General features: G+C 36.5%; 2 protein-coding genes across 2 annotated transcripts; both read left to right on the top strand.

Moving 5' to 3' along the window:
* The first annotated feature begins 14352 nt into the window (after positions 1-14352).
* Positions 14353-17662, top strand: LOC149541240 (pentatricopeptide repeat-containing protein At2g13600-like). Its single transcript, XM_089802257.1, has 2 exons — positions 14353-14879; positions 14971-17662. Exons 1-2 carry the CDS (start codon positions 14864-14866, stop codon positions 17130-17132), a joined length of 2178 nt encoding a protein of 725 aa, XP_089658383.1. The 5' UTR covers positions 14353-14863; the 3' UTR covers positions 17133-17662.
* A 660-nt stretch (positions 17663-18322) lies between these two features.
* On the top strand, positions 18323-19292 carry LOC149541241 (pentatricopeptide repeat-containing protein At4g25270, chloroplastic-like). Its single transcript, XM_089802799.1, has 2 exons — positions 18323-18462; positions 18884-19292. The coding sequence occupies exons 1-2, from the start codon at positions 18323-18325 to the stop codon at positions 19290-19292; spliced, it is 549 nt and encodes a 182-aa protein (XP_089658925.1).
* Positions 19293-24112: the final 4820 nt, after the last annotated feature.

A 24112-nucleotide genomic window follows, 5' to 3' on the forward strand; every position in this document is an offset into this window, starting at 1 on the left:
ATTACTAGGGGTAGGCTTCACTGAATTGGGTATTTTGTCCCATGTCTTTTGAAATCTATAATTTAAATCAGTCATGTATTCATGGGGGGTTCTTTTTATGGTAGTCAACTACTCTAAAAGTGACAAATGATCACTTTTATCCTCAAAATGTTTGCATAGGGCCACTCCTAACCCATCCCAATTTTTTATAGAGTTATGAGGCAACCCTCTATACCATTGTAATGCTTTTCCTTTCAAGGATGAGGCTAGAAGCTTGACTGCTACATCATCTTCATATATTCCATGTATATTACAAACATTTGCAACTTCTTGGATATTGGTATGTCATGTCTTTTGGCTAGAAGGAGAGGACTTCCACCATTAAAGGTGGCAAAAGCATGAGCTCTAGCCATATAAGCAAGTGATCTATTGATATGGGCTAACAATATTCTAGGTTGAGATCTAACAATAGGAGGAGTGGATATAGATCTTGTAGGGGTATGAGTTACTATTGCACTCCTAACTGGTGATAAAAATACTTGTTGTCACAAAATCTTGCACCCTTGTCCAAATTTTTTACCTAAGGAAAACCTTGTGAAACATGAAAACAACCTCCAAGTTGTGGGACTTGAACTATGAGGTTGACTCTCCAGAGAAGGTTGGCTTCCTTTATTATTAGGATGCACCTAACTACTCTTGAGAGGAAAAGGGGAAAGATGTGATGCACCAAAATAAAGTGTTCAAACCAATCTCTGCCCATATATGCACAACAAAACTACCATGACAATCCAAGAGAATATAGATTCAACCTTGTTTTAACCAAACAACCACATGTAGATTAGAAAACCAAAATGAGTGACACAAGGAAAAAGAGAGGTTCACTTATATGTCATTCATAGGTCAAAGAGATATAATTATGCAAGTTACAGATATTTACAAAACATTGAAGAGAGGAAAATAGATTTTGCATAGTACATCAATGGCTGAAAGAGATACAACAGAGTATCATACAGTTCAGAGGTAGGGGAGATTTACAGTGAACTTGCAGAGTAATGCCAAAGAAATAGAAAGGGTCTGATCATAAAAAATATTACAACTTTGCCTTTATAGTTCAAGCATAACTGAGATAGCTTTGACTAGAAGTTACTGCACAACCACTATCACCCAACAATTACTACAAATCTAGAAGAGATCCAATCATGGAGCAATCCTAGATGCAACATAATCATTAAAACCCTAGCTAGAAGGATGTTAAAATGAAAGCAATGATTCCATTAATGCATTCTAACCAAATAGATGGATAACCAAGCGGCCACAAGGAAGTTCTTTCTATAACTGTGCATGGGGGGACCCATAGAGTGGTTGAGATTGATCAACAATTAGATCGCATGAAAAAAACTAGTTTAAAATCCCATTTGGCACACCAAACCCACAAGAGTTAGCAAATTGACAAGGAAGCCACCATGTGGCACAATAGCTTTGTTTCTTTTTGCTACCTTGCAAAGTCTTATGCATTTTACTTTCTGACTGGCTGTGGCCCCGCAACCTTTCCTTTATTAAACTTCCACATTCATTATGGTCAAAAAACCAACATTTTGTCACCCCCACCAACCTTTTTCATTTGTGGCTAAGTTCCTTGCATTTCATTGGTCCCTTAATGATGCAGAGCCACACCTTGGAAAACTCAAGAGGAATCAGTCACTCAACTGAGTTGCTTCAAGGGGCATCTACAACCTTCAGGAACACACACTAAAATCATATTCAATAAACAAAACCTTGAAAATAAAATCCCCCAAAATATCTTCTTGCTGCCTTCGGATAGACCCGCACTCAGACATGAATAACTTTTGAACCAGAAAATATTTACTCAATCTAACCGTTGATATTTGGCGTAACTAGGTTTCAAACAACATATAAAATTTTTAGAGAAATCCAACGGTTCAAACCCGAGATATTGACCCCACATCAGAGTACATTTTTCTGCAATTTTTATTCCCTAAACTGATTGCCATGAGAAATATATGAAGCATAACAGTAGAACCATAATCTTGAAAAAAAAACACAGGAGACCAAAAGAGACATAAAACTTCACATTCCTCCCCAAGTTTGAATCATTTTTTTTACATAAAAGATTCACTTTTTAATAACCAAAGTCTAACTGGCCTTGCTGTCCAGTAGTAATAAAAACGTTTTCTTTTCCATCTAAGAATAGGAATCTGAAAGATGCTTTACCATCAATACCATGCAGCAATCATGGGTATTCTTGTAACTGCCTATTATCTATCACCAGCATTTGATGGAATTCTCTTTAATTATTTAGCACAACTACGAATTAAAACAACTATTCTAATTTTAAAATCCACACACCTGGTCCTAGGTGGCTATATCTGGAGAGCTCATCGAATTGCTACTCCAGGTATGCCACCACATGTAGGACATTATTGAAAACATTTAAATTTAAAACACACACAAAATGTAAAACATTACTTATCATATTTTCCGCTCTGCTACTGCAGCATACTCCCCTGTAGAAAGAATCTCAAGTCCACTTGAGATGAGATCTTGAACGGATGAACCATACTTGTTAATTTGTTTCTCATCCATCCAGATAGCCTCTGTCACTGGTTTGTTCTTCCATTTGACTAAATACTTAGTGTATTGTCATCTACGAGTCTTCTTTATTTTTGTATCTAGGATTTTCTCCAATTGAGGTGGTGCTGGTTTAGGTACTTGTTGCAGATCTTCTGTTACTGAATCTTCATGTACGGCTTGTGTTTCAAAACCTTTGTATCGTGTGAGATCACAAACATTGAATATGGGTGAAATACCAATGTCTGTAGGTAACTGAATTTTGTATGCATTATGTCCATATTTTTCCAAAATTTGACAAGGACCAACCTTCTTAGGTAGTAACTTTGTATTCTTCATTTGGGGTAACCTTTCTTTCTTCAGATATGCCCATACTAAATCACCAACTTCGAATTGCACTTCTCTTCTTTTCTGATCAGCAACTTCTTTGTACTTCTGATTTGAATTTTGTAGCTGCAACTTGACTTGATCTTGGACCTCTTTAATAGCTTCAGCAAATTCTTCAATTTTTCTTCCCATTTCTTCATTTTGTTGTGGTGTTAGCTTATATGCCGCCTTGTTGGGTAATGTTGATCCTGGTATGAGATCAATACAATGACTGATTTCTCGCACTGGTGGGAGACTTCTTGGTATTCCATCAGCTATAATTTCTTTGTACTTGTCTAGAATTGGTTCCACTTCTTCAGGCACCTTTTCCTTCTTCTTTTCTGTCACTTCCACCTTCAAGTTTGAAGACTCCATCTCTGAATTTTCTTCCTCAGTCTAATTTTCAGCATCATTCTATAATTTATTTTTGAGTACAGGAACCAGTGCAAAGAGTGGACACTTCTTTCCTTTCACCTCTTTCAAAAATTCTTTCTTACTCATCACCATAACTTTGGCTTTTGCGGCTTTTGATTCTTCTTGACTTGGCTCAACTAAAGGTATCAATTCAATGACCTTTCCATTTTTTGTAATGGTATACGTATTCTTCACTCCATCGTGATGTGCCTTGAGATCATATTGCCATGGTCTGCCAAAAAGTAAATGGCATGCATCCATATTAACAATATCAAACAATAATCTATCTTTATAGGCTCCAATCTGAAATTCCACCCAAGCTTGCTCTTCTACTATAGTCTGTTGTCCTTTATTTAACCAAGATACTTTGTAAGGATATGGGTGTTGTATTCTTGGTAGCTTTAACTTTTCTACCATTTCAAGAGACACAAAATTTTCTGTAGAACTAGAGTCTACCAGTACCTTACAAACTTTTCCTCCAGATTTATAGGTAGTTCTGAAAATGGACTTCCTTTGTGGTGGTTCTTCTTTGATAGGCATTTTCAACAGTGTTCTTCTCATCATAAGTGCTTCCCCCTTTTTTGGATAACCATAACTTTCTAAATCTTCTTGTAAATTCGCTTCTTGTGCCAGGTGTATTCTCTTTTCGCCATGAGTACTAGAGCTTGCTTTTGCTAGACATTTGTGTGCCATATGACCTTCCTGATTACAGTTGTAGCATCTTATTGGTCCATTCGTCCTTCCTGGTGATCTTTCTCTGAAATTTGGCCTTCTACCTCTGAAACTTCCTCTGAAATTATCAAACTTGTTAACTTCATTATGAAGCTCTGTTTGTGGTTGAAAATTTGGACTTCTTCCTCTAAATGTACCTCTTCCTCTGAATGGTTGCCTTCCTCTGCTTCTGTTGTTATTTTCTTGTCTCCTTTTGATTTTCTCTTCCACCTTCAAAGCTAGCTGATAGCACTTAGCTACGGTGTTAGGACTCAGCAACTGCAACTCTTCTTGTATGTTCATCCTCAAACCATTTAGGTATCTTTCTACCTTGATACTCTCAAGTTCTGCAAATTTTGACCTTAGACTTAACTTCTAAAATTCTTCTGTATAAGTACAAACATCCATATCCCTTTGTCTGAGATTCTGCCTCTTCTGATGCAACTGTACCTCATAGTCTTCAGGGAGATACGTCTCTCTTATCATTGACACCATCTTCTTCCATGAACAAATCTTCCTTTTATCCTCTTTTACCCTTTCTTCTTGCACAAAATTCCACCATGTAAGGGCTGCTCCCTTCATTCTAGATTTAGCTAATTTAACTTGTTGTGATTCTGAAACTTTCTCACATTCAAAATGATTCTCTAGAGCTTCAATCCATTCCAACACTAATTCAGCGTCCATCTTTCCTGTAAACATAGGTAACTCAATAGGTTTTCCTCCCAAAGCCTTTAAAGCTTTAAAAAATGGCTTCTCATTCTCAGATATTTCATCTTCCTCATCCTTGGGTATGTCTTCCTCTTCTTCCATTTCTTCTTTCATTTCTTTCTTCTCAATGACAGTCTTCATGTGTTCCAACTTACTGGCTAATTCTGCCAATATCCCCTTCAGTTCACTATTCTCTTTCTGGTAAAGTTCTTCTCGCTCCTCAACCTTCTTCGCTAACTCTGCATTGGTCACCATCTTGTTTGACCCTATTGAAGAATCTTGATCAAGGGCGTTCAACATATAACTTCACAACCTGCAACTCTCAAGCTCTTATACCAAAAATGATGCAAAGCCACACCTTGGAAAACTCAGGAGGAATCAGTCACTCAACTGAGTTGCTTCAAGGGGCATCTACAACCTTCAGGAACACACACTAAAATCAGATTCAATAAACAAAACCTTGAAAATAAAATCCCCCAAAATATCTTCTTGCTGCCTTCGGATAGACCCGCACTCAGACATGAATAACTTTTGAACCAGAAAAGATTTACTCAATCCAACCGTTGATATTTGGCATAATTAGGTTTCAAACAACATATAAAAATTTGAGAGAAATCCAACAGTTCAAACCCGAGATATTGACCCCGCATCAGAGTACATTTTTCTCCAATTGTTATTCCCTAAACTAATTGCCATGAGAAATATATGAAGCATAACAGTAGAACCATAATCTTGAAAAAAAAACACAAGAGACCAAAAGAGACATAAAACTTCACATTCCTCCCCAAGTTCGAATCATTTTTTTTACATAAAAGATTCGCTTTTTAATAGCCAAAGTCTGACTGGCCTTGCTGTCCAGTAGTAATAAAAACATTTTCTTTTCCATCTAAGAATAGGAATCTGAAAGATGCTTTACCATCAATACCATGCAGCAATCATGGGTATTCTTGTAACTGCCTATTATCTGTCACCAGTATTTGATGGAATTCTCTTTAATTATTTAGCACAACTACGAATTAAAACAACTATTCTAATTTTAAAATCCACACACCTGGTCCTAGGTGGCTATATCTGGAGAGCTCATCGAATTGCTACTCCAGGTATGCCACCACATGTAGGACATTATTGAAAGCATTTAAATTTAAAACACACACAAAATGTAAAACATTACTTATCATATTTTATGCTCTGCTTTTGCAGCACTTAACACATGTCATCCTATCGCATCCCCACATTGTTTAACCTCCTTGCAACTTCATAAAGCGGGCATACACTAGTCGTTGATCTAACTGCATTCGAAAACAAGATGAAATACATATGTTGTAACTAAAATAGGCATGCCCATGTCCATGTGTCCTTGTTGTGCTTCCCTACATTTTCAAAAACTCTGACCAAAATACAGAAGTGGGAAAGCATCGACTAATAGAATTTCACCCAATTCCAACTCAACCTATGACCCACATGTATAATCTTGGTCTCACGATGCCATGTGTCATAATTTCACTTTCTCATTTTGTCAGAAACTTTGATAAAATGCGGAATGTGGGGAAGCAAAAACCAATTAGAATCAAACCGTATGCGACACACTTCTGCCACATCAACCAAGCCACAATGTGACCAACATAGGAAATTTGGATCCACCTTGCAACATTTCAAACCATCGCTTCCCCACATTGTTAGAAAACTTTGACAAAATATGGAAGTTGGGAAGTGATATCTAATAAAATCTGACCCGTAATCCATCTCAATTTGCCAACACAGCCCAGTCACAACATGGTCCAAACAAGAAATTTGGACCCACCTTAGACACATGTTCAAAAGGCACTTCCCCTCTTAGTACAATTTTCTAACATTTCTTAGAAATTGGGCATGCGACAATCGTTGATCTACCATTGATCAACAGATGGAAATATGCAGGCCCAATAAAACATTAAAACGCACAATCGTAGTATAACATAAGGTTTCATTAAAAATATATTTCATGCCCTATTATTGAATAACTCAAAATTTGTCAACGTTTAGCATTTGAATTCAAATATGGCAATTCTGGTAGGAGGCAAAAATGGCCAACAATACTCTAGTTTTTCTTCTTCTAGGATTTGAAAATGAAAGCTCTTAGTATTAAAACTTACCTCTAGAAGATGCCCTTGTTTCAGCTTTGAGCATGAATCACAACAACTATGGTCTGAAACTAGATGTGGAATGGAGTAAAGTCACCAAGTGCTTGGATATGAGCCTCTTGAAGGCTTGAAATATTGAGAACATCATTGTTTCCTCAATATCAATCTTGAAATCCTTCTTTTTTGACACTAGTGAACTTGAAATCTTTTGATATGATTGTCCCACTAGGAATTCCAAAAATTATTGTCACAAAAGTTTGCATCCTTGTCCAAAGTTTTTACCTAAGATAACCTTGTGAAACATGGAAACAACCTCCAAGTTGTGGGACTTGAACAATGAGGTTGAACCTTTAGAGAAGGTCAACTTCCGTTGCTCTCAGGATGCACCTAGCTACTCTTGAAGAGGAAAATGGAAGAAGGCATGCATAGAACCATTAACCAAAATATAGTGTTTAGACCAATCTATGTCCATGCATGCACAACAAAACTATCATGACCATCCAAAGATATACAGATTTAGACTTGTTTTAATCCAATAACCACATGTAGATCAGATAACCAAATGAATAACACAAGGAAAACAACTTCACTATATATCATTCAGAGGTCAAAAAGAGATATAGTCATGCAAATTCCAAACATTCACAATATATTAATGAGAGGCGAATGAGTCTTGCATAGTACGTTAATGGCTAAAAGGGATAAGATAGAGTGTCATATAGTTTAGAGGCAAAGGGAATTTATAGTAGTATGCCAGAGCAATACCAAAGAAATAGAGAGGGTCTGACCATAAAAAAAGATTACCACTTTGCCTTTATAGCTTAGGCATAAGTGAGATATTTCTATCTGAAATTTACTCCACCACTACCATTAAGTCTTCATAGAACAATCAAGGTGACCCAAACAAAAGATCGGATCTGGTACACTTGCAGAGACATGAAAATCATGAAACCCTAGCTTGAAGGACTTTGAGAATGATAGAAATGGCACCAATCAATGCATTACTAGGAAAATGGATAACTAGATAATTAGACGGTGAACCCTTTTCATTTACTGCACCTAACAAGAATCGTGAAGTGGTTGAGATCGATCCAAAGATCGGATCAAACAAGTTAAATCAGTTTCAAACCTCATTATGACTACCAAAACCTTGAGAGTTAGCACAACAATGGAGAAATCACCATCTATCCTAATAGTTTTATTTATAGAAATAGCACCAATCAATGCATTACCAAGAAAATGGATAACTAGATAATCAGACGATGAGCCCTTTTCATTTACTGCACCTAGGAAGAACCATGAAGTGGTTGAGATCAATCCAAAGATCGGATCGAGCAAGTTAAATCAATTTCAAACCTCATTATAACTACCAAAACCTTGAGAGTTAGCACAGCAATAGAGAAATCACCATATGGCCCGATAGTTTTATTTCCTTTTTCCACCTTCTACATTTTTGACCCTATTTGACCACTCAATCACTTAACTATGCTACCCTTGAAGACTTAACCAAAATTGTCTCATAAACTTGTAACTTAACCACAAAGTGACTACAATTATTACCTTTCAAACTTGGCCCATCGTATATATGTTTCAACCCATCGCTTTGTTGCATGAAATAACTCCCTTGCATCTTCCCAAAGTGACAAAGCGATGACCATGGATCTCATCCCATCTGACGGTCCCAAAAATTTATTACTCCTGTAAGCATATGAACCAATAGAAGACATGGCCCCACACTAGCTCATCGGACACGTTGTCCACTTCACCCATGGCCCACAAAAGGAAAAGGACCCACCTACCACATTTCATGTTGTCGCTATCTCGCATGAAATAAATATCGAGCACTTCCGCAAAGCAAGATAGTGACAACCGTTGAGCTTGCAAGATATAATGGTGAATAGGAAACACTAAAGCAATACTAGCCCACAAAGAAAAAGCGAATGAAAACCTTCCAACTGGACTCATGTCAGAAGACTTACTAGGCACAAGAAAGAAGGCCCACCCTAGACACATGTTTACTTGCCACTTTTTTGCATAGAATATCATTCGTGCACTTTTGGAAAGCGACAAAGCGAGGGTCGTTGATCCTTTTGCATCTAACAGTGGATAAAACATGGGCCTACAAATATATTAAATCACATAGTTTATTTAGGAAAAGATATAACCTAAGGTTTAAAAGATTTATCTTTGTGTGTCCTAGTTTGAATATTCAAATACATGTGACCGTTATATTGTTTTAATTCAAATCATTCCATTTGGCGAGAGGGAAAAATTAGCTAACAGGTCCTTGACTCTTTTGAAACGGGCATAAATGTGATTCCAAAACATCTTTGACATACAATCATCTTCTATGCCGATGTTTTCTCAAGCTGCATAGGAGATGCTCTCTCTATGTTGGTAAAAAAACTCATGAAGCACCTTGTCATTTGTGGCCTGAAGTTCTTCAAGAGTAGGAATGAGATTCAACCTTGCTTGCTTTGACCTCAACTCCTCTCTTTGCATGTCTTTTAGCTTGTAGAATTTGGAGCACACACATTTCCACAGGGATGCAGAAAAATGATCATCTTCAATACTAATATTATTTTGGATATCATGGGAGATGCTTTCTTCATATAGAAGTACAAGCTCTTGCAACATCTTATCAAGAATCTCATTGAGTTCTTGGAGAGTGGGTTTAGGCCTTGACCTTCTCCGAGTCTTTGAATTTGGCATGGCCATTGAGTTACACTGGACCTTCCTAGACCAAAGAAAGTAGGTCCTTCATACAGAGTCACCAATCTTCACCTTAGGGAAGACACCTTTAGATTTCTAAGAATGAGAAACCAAGCACTAGACTTTGATTCCAATCCCCAGTAGAGTTGCCAAAAACCATTGATTAAAAGTTTGTCCCTCTTTCTAAATTGGCTTTACCTTGACTCTAAATGCCCAAAATGTGAGCAAACAAAAGGATGTTACCAAAAAATGGGTTAGTGTATGTGTTATATCACCACCCTCTAAATAATAAGGCACAACTATCTTATATGCAATATATGCAATGAATTTTGTTTTTAATAGATCATTGGGATAGGGGGTATGCTCTTAACCTGAGAGCAGAAGAGGATAAACCAGGATGCTCATAAATACAAACATCCCAAATAGAAATATATTTGGGCAACCTATAACAGCCAGTTGAATGGATACCACAAGCTACCTTGAAGTTCTTCCAACATCTTCTCCTACTTCTAAGTGTAAATGAGACTTAATGAAATGTGATCTAGGGAAAGAGCAGATATACATATGAAAAATGAAATGGAATCCACCTTGACTGATAACTCTCCACTAAAATGGAATCTAGTAAGATATATCACTAGCTTCAAATACATTTGTCTTACAATCCCATAGAAACTATTATAAGATGCAAAGTTAGCTTGACTGAACAAGTCAATGAAAGAAACCTAGGCATGCTATTCCTAAATGGAATCAAAACAATCACATTACCCAACTGCAAACATCATACAAATCCTTCATTCCATATAACTCTTTGATTCTCACTCAACATTTGGAAATGGAGGGGGAAAAGTTGGACAGAACTGTTGATCCCTTATATTAACTTAGAAAATTACATATATAGGCCCCCTCTTAGGGTTCTTGGCCAGATACAAATTCATCAGTTACATTAACAAAGTGCTTGAAATGCTTGGAAATCCAACAGTCAAAAGTTACAATTCAATACATCAAGAAAATACAGTAGAAATAATTAGAATTCCTTGAAATAGTTCACATTCTCCCCTAATCTGTACCAATCATATTGGCACCAAATCCATATAATTCATATTTCAATGGTCACTGCAGTTTTGAATTGTGACCATCGATCTTAAACCAATGACCACGATTAAAACATAACAAACTTACTTATTTTCCCTTTGTAATCTCCTTTGTGGGTCCCTCCATGTACACATGTCGAATCATCATTATGTCACTATAATTAATATTCAGACAACTTTTTATAGCAACATGGTGATGAGCGTTGATCTCTTTTTGATTTGATGGTGGCAATAAAAGATATTAACTCTCTATTTTGCTCTGCACTACGAGTCCATCAATTCCACATTTCAAATCATTATTATGTCTCTTTAGTTAGTCTTCATGCAACTTTTTATAATGATATATTGACAACCATTGATTGATCAAGAGATCAATGGTGAAAAGAAATTCTTAAGAACCTAGCTCTATTTTGTATAAAACCAATGAAATAAAGACATTGTTGTTTTGTCTAACAATTGTACTAGCCGCAAAAGGAAATGGCCCATAGGGACATGTTTCAATCTGTCATTATGTCACTGTGGCTATCAATCGTGCAACTTCTGAAAGTGACATAATGACGACTATGGATCTTTGTGATTTTTTATAGCTGAGGAGATGCATCATTGAATATTTATAATTTCATCTTAAAATGTCATTTGTTGATCTGATCTTCATCTAACAATCTATATTTAATCCCTGTGCCATTTGACTTGTCAACTTTGCAACATAGACAGTCGGATTAAATATGAGTCATCGATTGGATTTCAAAGAAAATCACACCACCTTTGACTGGATTCTTTCATCATTTCAGAGGATTTATCTACTTCTCCTATAGTTGATTCAACTTCTCTAGTTTTCATGATGTTCCTATGATCTGCACCTTGGTCTTGAGTTTTGATCCAAAGGCTTTTAGTCACCATCCATTATGAATGCAATGTGATCTCCTCCTTCAGATGTATCATGCTTTCAATAAAATACTTGACCATAGAGTTAGGGTTTCTAAACAACTTCCCTCTCGTCTGGGAAATGCATAAACTTACCCTCCCTTTCCTAATTTCCTCATATGAACAAATGCATTATATTTCTTTTGAATGCCCACCTAAGTACACACAAAGGGATAGATAAGAGGAGAAGTTCCTTAAGGGTAATCTAGACATAGACATGGCATTGACCCAACCCTAATCCTAGAAGTTTGAAAAATATAGGGGACATAAACCATGGAAACATTCCTAAACGAGGTGATCTTAGTAGATAAATACAATTATATATTGCAGAAATTTATAAAATTACTTTTAATTGTGGTTCCTTTCTAGGTAGGACATGGCTATATCTAGAATATTTTCCCAAAGAGAGAGGTAGTAGATATATATAATTTCATATGGTAGGAATTCTCATGTATGTCTTGGTTTATACAAGCCAAATATTTTACAAGCAAGATCCCTAAGTAGGTTTATGGAAAATACTAGACATTATTTAGATGGTTCAAAATTATTTATGTGGAATTTCTAACCATTGAATTTTCTATAATTGGGTTGGTCATCTATGAAGATGGTTGATTTGTTGGAATATACTAATGCTAACTAGGTGAATGATCTAGATTGTCATAGCTCCATGAGTATTATATCTTTACTTTATTTAGAGGAGAGGTTGGTTAAACTAATGAAAAACTATGGTCATGTTATCCACTATAGAAGCAATGCACATAGATGTGGGATATGCTTGCACTTGAAGGTATTGTGATTATAAATATTATTGTCTAGTAATTTATTTTAGTGTAACAAGGTAGGATTGGATGTGTTAATAAGTGTATCATTTATTTAGTTCAAGACCTAATGTATCATGCCCATGTGAAGTGTATTGATGTTCAATATCACTTTTTTAATAAAATGATTGAAGGTGTTAGAGTCATAAAAAGTGAACGCCTAAGAGAATGTTGTAGTCTTTCACTAAGATAGTGAACATTAGTAAGTTTAATTAATGTAGGGAGCCCATGTGACTCATATAATCTAAAGGGGATTTGATACTGCTATTGGATTTTATTGTTGTTCTCTTACTAGGTTTTCAACAAGTAAGAGACTTTTAGGATTAATTTCTCAACCTTGTACGCTTAATATTCATATTTCATATTTTTTGTTTAGTTTTTTTCCTCTCTTACTAGGTGTTTGATGAGTAGGAGACTATTAGAACATATTGTCTCAAGCTTAAGATCCTAATTTATTGTCTTTAGATGGTATTGATTTTATCTTTTAGCAAGTCTTTTCCTCACACAATGGTTTAGACATCCCACTTTTGTCTTAGTGTATTTAATAGTATTTTGGTGCTTTAGAAGGCATGTAAGAGCCATCATAATTAGAGTTCATAGGAGTTACATATAATATTTTATTATGACATGTCGGAGCATTTGAGAGGAAAGTTATATTGGGATATTGAATTGTATCATGATAGTGTCAAAAGTTGTTGTGAGATATCCTAGGTATGGTTATGACAATGTGACAACATGTAAATAGCACGCTAATACTAACTAGGGCCATCTTGATGTTTGAACTATCTTAAAATTGCATGAAGGTGATTGTGGTCAATGTTTGCATATATCTATACAAAGTTATTCTACTCTTAGTCTTCATTAATGTTTGATGCATCATGAAATGCATTGATGTTGAACTGATGTCTAGGAGTAAAGATTGCATGAGATTGTGCTTAATTTACAAATGTGGAAAATACTTAGAAAATCTAATTTAATGTCAAACTGCATGGACATAATTGTGATTGATGTTTTCATACATCTATACAAAGTCATTCTTCTATTGATCTTCATTAATCTATAATAGATCGTGAAATGTGTTGATATTCAAAGGATGCCTAAACGTAAGAATTTCTTGAAATAGGTCTATGCATTCTACTATTTATTTATTTTTATTGAAGAAAATTGTATTACTAGAATAAAAAATTAATACATTGCTTTACAATTCATCTAGCACTTGTTGTATGTTCTAACATCAAGATTGTATAGCCCAGATATGCTTAACAAAACCTAATAACAATTGGGATTAGGTATCTTAAAATACCTGCCATACACGACTAATAATATAAATAAGAAAACAAACGTGGCCAAAGGTACTAGCGAGACCTACTGACTAGTAGGTGAAGACGTCAAATTATTCGAAGAAAACCTATAGACATAACAATTGCTACTGGAGGAAAATGTCTGATCAACTTCTAGAGTAAGCATTACAAACTTGAGTCTCAGATGTCGAATAACATCTTGCTTAATGGCAAGCTTCATGCCTCGATTTAGCCCCTATATACATTTGGAGGTTGGTGTAATACTTGGGAAAGATCCCTGTTTAAAAAATTCTTACTGCAAGTGTGAGTGACTAGTATTTTATACTTTTCTATCAAGTTGAAGTTGCAAATCTCGAATAATCTTTCTAAGCCCAACATTAACTTGAAGAGCACCTCCAAGAATAAGGATCTGAGAGCGAAAATCTATAGAGATGATCAATGACTCAACCTGAAGGAAGTGGAATGTGCATGAAAAGGCAACAATACATCTGAATTTCTAAAATGATCTTTAAGATTATGTGTCTAAGAGATTAAGTAATGATATTGTGTGCTGAAGAGAGGCCAAGTAAGGTGGTTTTCCAACACCGAACTCAGTGAAACAATGCAAGAAAAGAAGAGAATAGCCACCTCCAAAGATGCTGAACTCGGGAACAAAATCACTAGGCATGCTGGATAGTCCCCGTTTTAGAGCACAAGGGACATGATGGAGTGGGAGTGATAAATGAAAGCTTGTCACCAATGAGAATTTTCACATGGAGATTTTTTCACGTTGCCAATTGAGCTTGAGCATCACTTGTTCCATTTTGTTCTACTAAACTTGTAATGCCAGTTGAAATTGAGGCCGTAGGATAAGAGCATGGAAGGAAGGAGTTGTTTGTACACATATCCGATGGGAAGCTTTGAAAACTTCGATTGTTTGGCCATTTCCAGTCCCCGAAGAAGTTATCATGACATGGCGTGGACAATAGACACAGTAATACAGTAATATTTAATGCATCATAAAATTTTATGTTTAAGATGCCTAGGAGTAAGAATTGCATGAAATTGTGTTTGAATCATGGAGGTGTAAAATTCTCCCGATTCGTGCACGCCCACGAGATGAGAGAGCAACTTAATTTGTCTGCTCTCAAATGGAATTGCTGCAAGGTATTGATGTCATTGCTTTCGACTGAATAACTCTGCACATTTTCCATTCAGACAATGCCATTGACATCCATTACTCGTCTCAATCTCTCAGCTTTATGTAGATTCAGTACACAGAAGCCACCTGAAGACTCCTTTACACATCTTCAACTATGGCAGATCAGCAGTCTCAAGAACGCACCTTCAGAAGGGGGAAAAGTCCCCTTTTTCATCGCTCACAGGGCTTTTGCGTTTGCTGCACGCACAACTTTTCATAGTAAGCTTACTTGCATGTATGTCCAGAGCGGGAGTTTGGCTGACGCTCGTAAAGTTTTTGACATGGTGAAAGAACCAGACATCGTCTCGTGGAATACGATGATTGCAGCGTACAGAAGAAATGGGTATCCTCACGAGGCAGTCAAAATGTTTCACCAAATGCAACGAACAGGTTTCAAACCGGATCAATTCATATTTGCCAGCGTACTCCCTGCCTGTGCCAAAATGGGAGCTTTGGAACAGGGTATGAATATCCATCAGAGAATAACAGAAGGAGGGTTTTTGTCAGATATTACAGTTGGGAATGCTCTGTTAGACATGTATGCGAAATGTGGAAGCATCTACAAAGCACGCGAACTGTTTGACAGAATGCCTCAAAGAGATGTCATCTCATGGAATGCAATGATTGCTGGATACGCACAAAATGGATTTGTTGAAAAGGCGTCAAGGCTTTTTGAAGAAATGCCTCACAGAAATGTTTTATCTTGGACTGCAATGATTGCAGGATATGCACAAAATGGATTTGTTGAAAAGGCTCTAGGAACTTTCAAGCAAATGGCATTGGCAGGAGTAAAACCAAATTCCACAACCTTTGTCAGCATTCTACCAGCGTGTGCCAAAACGGCGAACCTAAAACAGGGTATGGATATCCATCAAATTATAAAGGATAGTGGAATTTCCTCGAATGTTGTAGTTGCAACTGCTCTGATAGACATGTATGCAAAATGTGGAAATATGGATCTGGCGTTTGAATTGTTTGAAAGAATGCCTCAAAGAAATGTGGTATCCTGGACTACAATGATTGTAGGATATGCACAAAACGGATTTGTTCACAAGGCTTTAGAAACTTTCAAGCAAATGCAATTGGCAGGTGTAAAGCCAGATTCCACAACCTTTGCCAGTGTCCTCCCTGCATGTGCGAAAAAGGGAGCTTTGAAACAGGGTATGGAAGTCCATCAAAGCATAATGGAAGGAGGATTTTTGTCAGATATTCTAGTTGGAAATGCTTTACTAGACATGTATGCAAAATGTGGAAGAATAGGTATGGCATCTGAACTGTTTGACAGAGTGCTTCAAAAAGATGTCGTCTCATGGAATGCAATGATTGTTGGATATACACAAAACGGATTGTTTGAAATGGCTTTAGAAACTTTCAAGCAAATGCAATTGGCAGGTGTAAAACCAGATTCCACTACCTTTGCTAGCGTCCTTCCTGCCTGTGCCAAAATGGGAGCTTTGGAACAGGGAATGGACATCCACCGAAGTATAATGGAAGGTTTTTTTGATTCGGAAATCAGAGTTGGAAATGCTCTGATAGACATGTACGCAAAGTGTGGAAGCATAGCCAAGGCGCGTGAACTGTTTGACAGAATGCCTCGAAGAGATGTCGTCTCATGGAATGTAATGATTGCAGGATGTGCACAAAATGGGTTTTGTGAGGATGCTCTCAATATCTTTGAATTAATGAAACATTCCGGAACATATCCCGACTCCGCAAGCTTTGCTTGTGTTCTATGCGCATGTAGTCATGCAGGCTTGGTTGATGAGGGATGCTCATACTTCAAATACATGGGTAACCCTTATTGTATTACACCTTCAATTGATCATTATGTGTGCATGGTTGACCTTGTTGCCCGTGCTGGCTATCTTGAGGACACGCTAAACTTTATCATTAAGATGCCAGTTAAACCTGTGGCTGTTGTGTGGCTGTGTTTTCTTAGTGCCTGTAGATCACATATGAATATAGGATTAGGCATATCTACAGCAACGCTGCTTTTTTATTTGGATCCTGAAAATACTGCTACGTATGTTCTTCTCTCAAATATCTATGGAGAATTGGGCAGGTGGGGAGAGGCTCACATGGTAAGGAGATTAATGAAAGATAGAGGAATTAGAAAGATCCCTGGATATAGCTGGATTGAAAACCGTAAAATGGTACATGCTTTTTATGTGGGAGACGCATTACATCAACAGAAACGGGGATTCATGGCAACAGGTTAGTTTCTAGAGTCTAAGACATTTACTCGATGACGTGGAAGAGAAGGGAAAAAAAATCTTGCCATCAAAGTGAAAAGTTAGCTCTGACATTAAAGTTTTGTAGTTCAATTGGTTGGACACAATTGGTGATGATGATGGTGTGAGATACAAAAACCATCCACCGAAGTTTAAACCTTCGGAGGCTCATTCAAACCAGATTCAATCCCTAGGCGAATTTGAGGGGTTAGATCCCCTGCATGCAGCTTCTAGATGAAGGAGTCTTGTGGTTTAGATGTATGCTTATTCATATCATTGTAATCTGCTATGTAATGCACATTACCACATTTCCTTGAAAACAAAAATTGGCAATTACATTTGATTTTTTACAGTCCCTAGGAACAAATTAATAGAGTTGTGAAGAACCTTTGAAGGTATACTGATTGTGTTGGATGTGAAGTCTAACTGTCATGTCTGTTCAATTTATATTCTTCTTATTTATCTCTTTGTCTTCTCTTGAAGACTAACGTATAAATGTGAGAGCAAAGTTCTGTGTATTCAAGCTACAAACTGCAATGACTGAGTAAGATATTTGCTTTGCTCTTCAATATAGACATAGCCACATTTATAGTGAACCAGGATAAATTGTGCACTTGTTTTTATCAACTGTTTTTGCTTTGATTTAATTTCTCTACAATTGGTATCAGAGCGATGTAGGGGAGTGAGAGAAGCATTTCACGATTGTTTTGTTCGAAGTGGATTTTATAGATAAGGAAAAAGGGCAGCGTGTGGATCGCTGCCGAGAGGGTTCAAAGATCGTGTACGGATCGCTATTCTCTCAGTGAAACAAACAAAGCAGAAGAAAAATCAAAATGAATTGTGTTCTTTTTTGAATGAATTGAGGGCAACGAGAGTTTAAAAAAAGAAAAATCCATGCTGATTCAAATTACCGTGGAACAAGAGGCAAGGAAGTGCTATGCGGTAGAAATCCTCCATAAATAGCAAATATAAATGAATAAAAATTTCTTAGGAGAAAAAATTGGTAGACTACCTTCTTTGCAAGAGAAAGGAATTTGAAGATTTAATTCGTAGGGTAAGATGAAACACGAATGTGTGAGTGAAGAGGAAACCAAATTCTGCAGTTCAATTTGGAATTGAACAACCCCAGTATAAGTAGAGATCACAGAGGAATATGGAGAAAGTCTCTGTGGCGGAACATGGTTGGCTACCCCTTGCCATTCCGCATGGATTGCTTTGTAGTAAGGTCAATGGCAAACAATTTGCTTAAAAAAATTTACTTTCGTGGTGGTGTAATTGGCCATCGCTTTAGTGCTTACGAATACCCAGTCATTAAGATGTGAGCTTAGCAACCAGAGAGGCCAATCCTGAAGGAGAAGCGCTTGCAAAGCCGAAATTAATGAAGAAAAAGAGATCCTATAATGTGTTCTCGGTCTGTTCTTCTATTGCTCAAGTGCCTTCTGCTATGTTATCTGCAGCAAATGAGTGCTTGGGATGGTTGACTGTTCGGTTCCTCTAAGCTTTAGGGAAGATGAGAAGTGGACGAGGAGGAAGACTTTTCTTAAAGCATCTTATGGAAAACGTGCTGGAGATTAAAAGAAGAGATCCATTCAAATGGAGTTGTTAGAAACAATTATGCAACCCCTTGATAGACAGTTTAAGCAGCCTAAGCGCAAATCCATATTCTTGTTGGAAATGCTCTGATAGACATGTATGCAAAATGTGGAAGAATAGATATGGCATTTAAACTGTTTTGACAGCGTGCTTCCAAAATATGTCATCTCATGGAATCCAATGATTGTTGGATATGCGCAAAATGGATTGTTTGAAAAGGCTTTAGAAACTTTCAAGCAAATGCAATTGGCAGATGAAAAACCAGAATCCACCACCTTTGCAAAAATGGGGGCTTGGGAACAGGCAATGAACATCCACCAAAGTATAATGGAAGGTTTTTTAAATTTGGATATTAGAGTTGGAAATTCTCTGATAGACGTGCATGCAAAGTGTGGAAGTGTAGCCAAGGGACGTGAACTGTTTGACAGAATGCCTTACACAGATGTCATCTCATGGAGTGTAATGATTGCAGTATGCCCAAAAAACGGGCTTTGCAAGGATGCTCTCAATATCCTTAACTTATTGAAACATTTTGGAACATATCCCGACTCTTGACTCTGCGAGCTTTTCTTGTGTTTTATGTGCATGTAGCCATGCAGGCTTAGTGGATGAGGGATGTACATACTTCAATCACATGGGTAACCCTCATCGTGTGCATGGTTGACCTTGTTGCCCATGTTGGCTATCTCAAGGATACTCTAAACTTTATCATTAAGATGTCAATTAAAACTGTGGCTGTTGTGTGGCTGTGTTTTCTTGGTGTCTGTAGATCACATCTGAATACAATTAGACGTATTTAAAGCAATGCTGCTTTTTTATTTGGACGCTAAATATATGCCACTTATGTTCTTCTCTCAAATATCCATGGAGAATTGGGCAGGTGGGTGAGCCTCACATATAATATTAGTCTTTTATTTATGTGTTTGTATATGGGTATAGTAATCTTGGACTATACCGTACATCTTGTAGGAGATACCTAGATGTGCTACAAACAAGGTGTGAGTACCATAGAGCACAAGTGATCTACTAGCATTATAATAATTGCATTATCAATGATTCTTCTAATTATATCAATTTCACTATCGTTTACAAACAACCCCCTTTTTTGTATGGCTCTTTTGTTTATATCAATTGTATTATCTTTTGCCCATGCCAAATCAATTAAATTACTACTTGGTTTTTGGATCTCACTATGTAAGCTTTTTTTTGGATCAATGTTTTGAAACACATTTCAAGATCCATCATTACGATGAGGGAGATGTAGGAGTTAATTTTCTAAGTAACTTTGATAAAATAATGTTATGATTTCTCTAATCGAATAGATCTGAAAAGCATGTTTCTTCTTTGTAAAATTGTTTTGTTTGCAATTGCTCCCTTTTAGTCAAATTGGCGATCTCTAAATAGATGACTAAATGCATCTTGTAACCTAACAAATGTGGTTAGCTTTACTAACTATTAGTTTTCTCTTGGGCACCTATTTGAATTAAAAGGTTGCATTTACAAACAGGGTCAACCTAGGCAAGGGAGTTTGCTTGTGAAAGGACAAATCCCTTGGGTCTATTGTAATGGGAAGGTAAGGTTGTGGATAGAAAACACACAAAACAATCTCAAGTCTACTCCTAGGAATCCGCCCTTAGCAATTTCTTGCAGAGATATATAACAATTTATAGATTTAATTCAAACCTTCCTAGATCGATCATATTGAGTTCAAAATATCTGAAGATTAGTTGCTACATAAGGAAAGTACTTTATCAGCATTATTATTATCAGAATTTGTAGAAACTTTACATGGTATCAGAGCTCTGGTAGTCAAACCTTGGCTTTGCAAATTGATAATCAGATTTAAAACATATCTAGCAACATTCTTCTACCTACAGTGGCCAATACAATCAAACCCAAAGATAAGTTTGATGGAAAAGACCACTTCATTGCATGAAGATTCATAATTATGATGACTCTTGAAGAAAATGATGTAACACAGTTTGTTGATAAGGAATCCAAGCAACTTGATGCTGATCATTGTAAAACTAAATGGATCAAAGGAAACAGATAAGCCATGAAGATCATATTACATGGAGTTAAAAATGAAATAGTACCTATGCTAATGAAACATTAGACAACATTCAATATGATGAGTGCATTAATAAATGTATATGAGGTTAATAATGCAACTAGAACCTTTTTACTAAAAAGACAACTAAATCATATAAAAATAAGGAAGGGAGAATCTATAAATTCATAGTTCCTAAGGGTGGCTAGTCTAAGAGATGAACTTACAAGCATCGGGTACATAATTGATGATAAAGAACTAACATTAATGGCAATAGATGGATTACTAAACTCATAAGAAATATTCTCACAAGGAGCAAGTGCTAGAGACACTTCAAGACTTCAATAGACTTAAAGGAGATTGCCTTCAAGAAGAATCTAGGCAACTCAAGAAAGGAAGGAAGTTGAAAACTAAAGATGAAGAACTTCATGTTCTCAACAAAAGTTCCTATAAAGGAAAGAAGGCTCATCAAAGAAATGTCAAAGCTAAGAGAGATTTATCCAAAGTCAAATGCTTTAAATGTGAGAAACTTGGACACTATAAAGAAAATTGCCCAAATAATACAAGCAACAAGCAAATTATACAAACATTACTAAGAAAGAGGATAATTATTGTAAGAATTTGGTATAGCTCTGATACCATGTAAGAATTTTCCTAAGGCAAGAATGAAATGTCAAAATCTAGAAGCTCAAGAGATAGCACAGGAGAGACAAGCAATGATCAAAGGAAAATGTATTGATTAGATAATTGGTTTAATCAGATAATTGGATGAATACATCATAGAAGTGCCTTGTATATAAAGGCAACTGATATGACTAGGAGTCAGCAAAGAGATAAGCATATCAACTAAGCACATGTCCACCAAGAGTGGATTATCCTCCATTGTGCATGAATGTATGTGCAACAATGAGAGGATAAGAATACAAAGGTGCATCTCATAAAGAGATGTAGTAGACAACATGTGCTCAATTGGACTGCAAACTACTGTGTTGTCAACATGACAACTCATATGAATATGCAAACTCCTAGGTGTCTACATGAAAACTAATAGGAATATGCATTAACCTAAGTAAACTTCAGTAAAGTGTAAATAGAAAATACTTATTTACACCACCACCCCCATTAAGTGTAACTTCGGGAAATGTATTTAAGCTCACAAAACTTAGATAATAATGCAAGATGTGTCCCAGCTACTAGGCCATGTTAGGTACCCATATACAATATGCAAGTGCAAAAGATATGCAATGCAATCTCTCATTAAGCGAAGGAAGAGGGAAAACCATATGGGAAAAATCCCCCTCCAAAAAGAGAGAATATAAGTACAATAAAAGAAAATGAGAGAGAAGAAGACCTCATGCGAGGAAGAGATCCCCTGCATAAAAGAGAAGAAGAACCCTCCTTCAATGTAGAATGTACACCTATGGTAGATGCTCTAGTCTCGATGTAGAAATTGCTCCATGAGTGTAGAAAAACATTCCTCCCCTTAGGAAGAAACATAACCAAAGGTGTAGCAATGAAGCCTCCCCCATCTGTAGGAAGAAACCTCAAAATATATGGAATCTTTGTAACCTACTCAAGTGTCCCCATGGAAATACTAAAAGGTGTCTCCTTCAAATCATGTGTACTATGTCACTCTGTTGAAAAAGACAAATCAGGATCAACTAAGGATGAATGTAGAATATGTATCAAAGACTCAAATATCTCCTCTAAAAATAAAGTGACCTCCTCCAACTTCGGTATCAAAGGATCTACCATCATGTCAACCTCGAAAGATTGATCAAGTAGAGAATGAAGATGAGGGTCAGCATGCTCCCTCGCAACAACTGAAGAAGGATCATCTTCACCAAAGGGAAGATGAATGTCATCAATAGTGTCTCCCAAATCTACAATGTAGGACTCCACAAACAAACTAGAAATGTCTATCAAGTAGTCATCCCATGGAACTGAGTCCGGAAGACAATGAATATCCTACTGCACTGAATTACTTGAATCCATCGCTATGTGAATACAACTATCATCAAGAACAACAGTAAATGCCATATCAATAGGAGAATTAGTAGCTGCAACTAGAGTCTTTGGATCATCATGACTCTCAATATCAACAAAAGTTCGAATCTTCCATAAGTTATGCTCATCATAGGGAATGTTATCGACATCATCAAGTGGAAGGAGACAATTTGCAACTAGATCTTCTGGTAATGGAGGAACATGAGGATCTCCAAAGTGTTCCCAAATAATAATTCAACGTGTGTGTAGGCACTTAATACCTTCTAGCTTGCTATCAACTTCAAAGAAGAAAGATGGACCAAGGCTATAAGAAATTAATCCCTTTATACGCATATTCCTATCACACCAAGCTAAATTTTTGAACTTTGACTTGGGCTTAGGAATAAGTCAATAAAGATTAGGCAAGAATTTTCTCCATTTACAATATGTAATGATTCCTTTTGCCCATGATGCATAATTATCCCCAATAAAAAATACAAATGTAGGATGATTTCTCAATTCCATGACTTTACCCATGATGTACTTATCTTATGAAAAACAAATCAATGCGCTCTCCAAAATGTGAAGAGAGAACTCCCCCAAAATAGATGCTTTGGCACTTTATACTTAGTGCATGTACAATTGCCACTTGTCAAAATGAATAAAAGTGGACTTCTGATTTTGATTGTTACAAAAACAAATATGAAGCTATGTATGACTCAACAAGATAAGACACAAGACCTCTCAAGGTTCTACTTAAATTACAAGTGCCAAAATAGGCCAAAAAATGACCAAATGTTGAAAGTATTATGTCTACTCAAAATTACTCCAAATTGATACCAGATCTGGAAAGTAGACAAAAAATTATGCACTTTCAAAAAAATAGCACCTGAAAATGTGTCCATATGAGCCCAAATGAAGCCTCTGAAGTTGTCAAATTGAGATTTTCTATTTGCAGAAAACTTCAAGAACAGATATTACAAACAACCTGTAGCAATGTGTAGATCACAAAATTCTACCAAAAAAAAAAAATTGCTTGAAAAAAGGAGTCCGTATGAGGGAGATATCATTGTTTGAAAATCACCTCTATAATTATTTTTCCTGAATCATCGTCGTCACACCTCCAAAAATCAAATGACTCTAGATTTTGACTTAGATGTCCGATTTTGATGAAATAAAAGTCAATTTGGGGGTTTTTTGACCTTTTGAATGTGATGCCAACATTTGATTTGCACCAACAAGCTCCAATCTTGACCTGTGAACAAAAAAAAATCTCCAATGGCTATGCAATGAAACTCATATGGCTCTAATACCATGTAAGAATTTGATATAGCTCTGA

Source organism: Cupressus sempervirens, chromosome 9 (assembly GCF_028749045.1).
Source record: "Cupressus sempervirens isolate cs-2001-9-10 chromosome 9, ASM2874904v1, whole genome shotgun sequence".
NCBI classification, from domain to species: Eukaryota; Viridiplantae; Streptophyta; class Pinopsida; order Cupressales; family Cupressaceae; genus Cupressus; species Cupressus sempervirens.

Excerpts from the sequence above, each read along its gene's own strand:
- LOC149541241 (XM_089802799.1), top strand. The coding sequence starts at position 18,323 with ATGGTTGGCTACCCCTTGCCATTCCGCATGGATTGCTTTGTAGTAAGG. Across the intron at positions 18,463-18,883 it reads GAATACCCAGTCATTAAGAT|CGTGCTTCCAAAATATGTCA; the intron begins GTGAGCTTAGCA and ends CTGTTTTGACAG.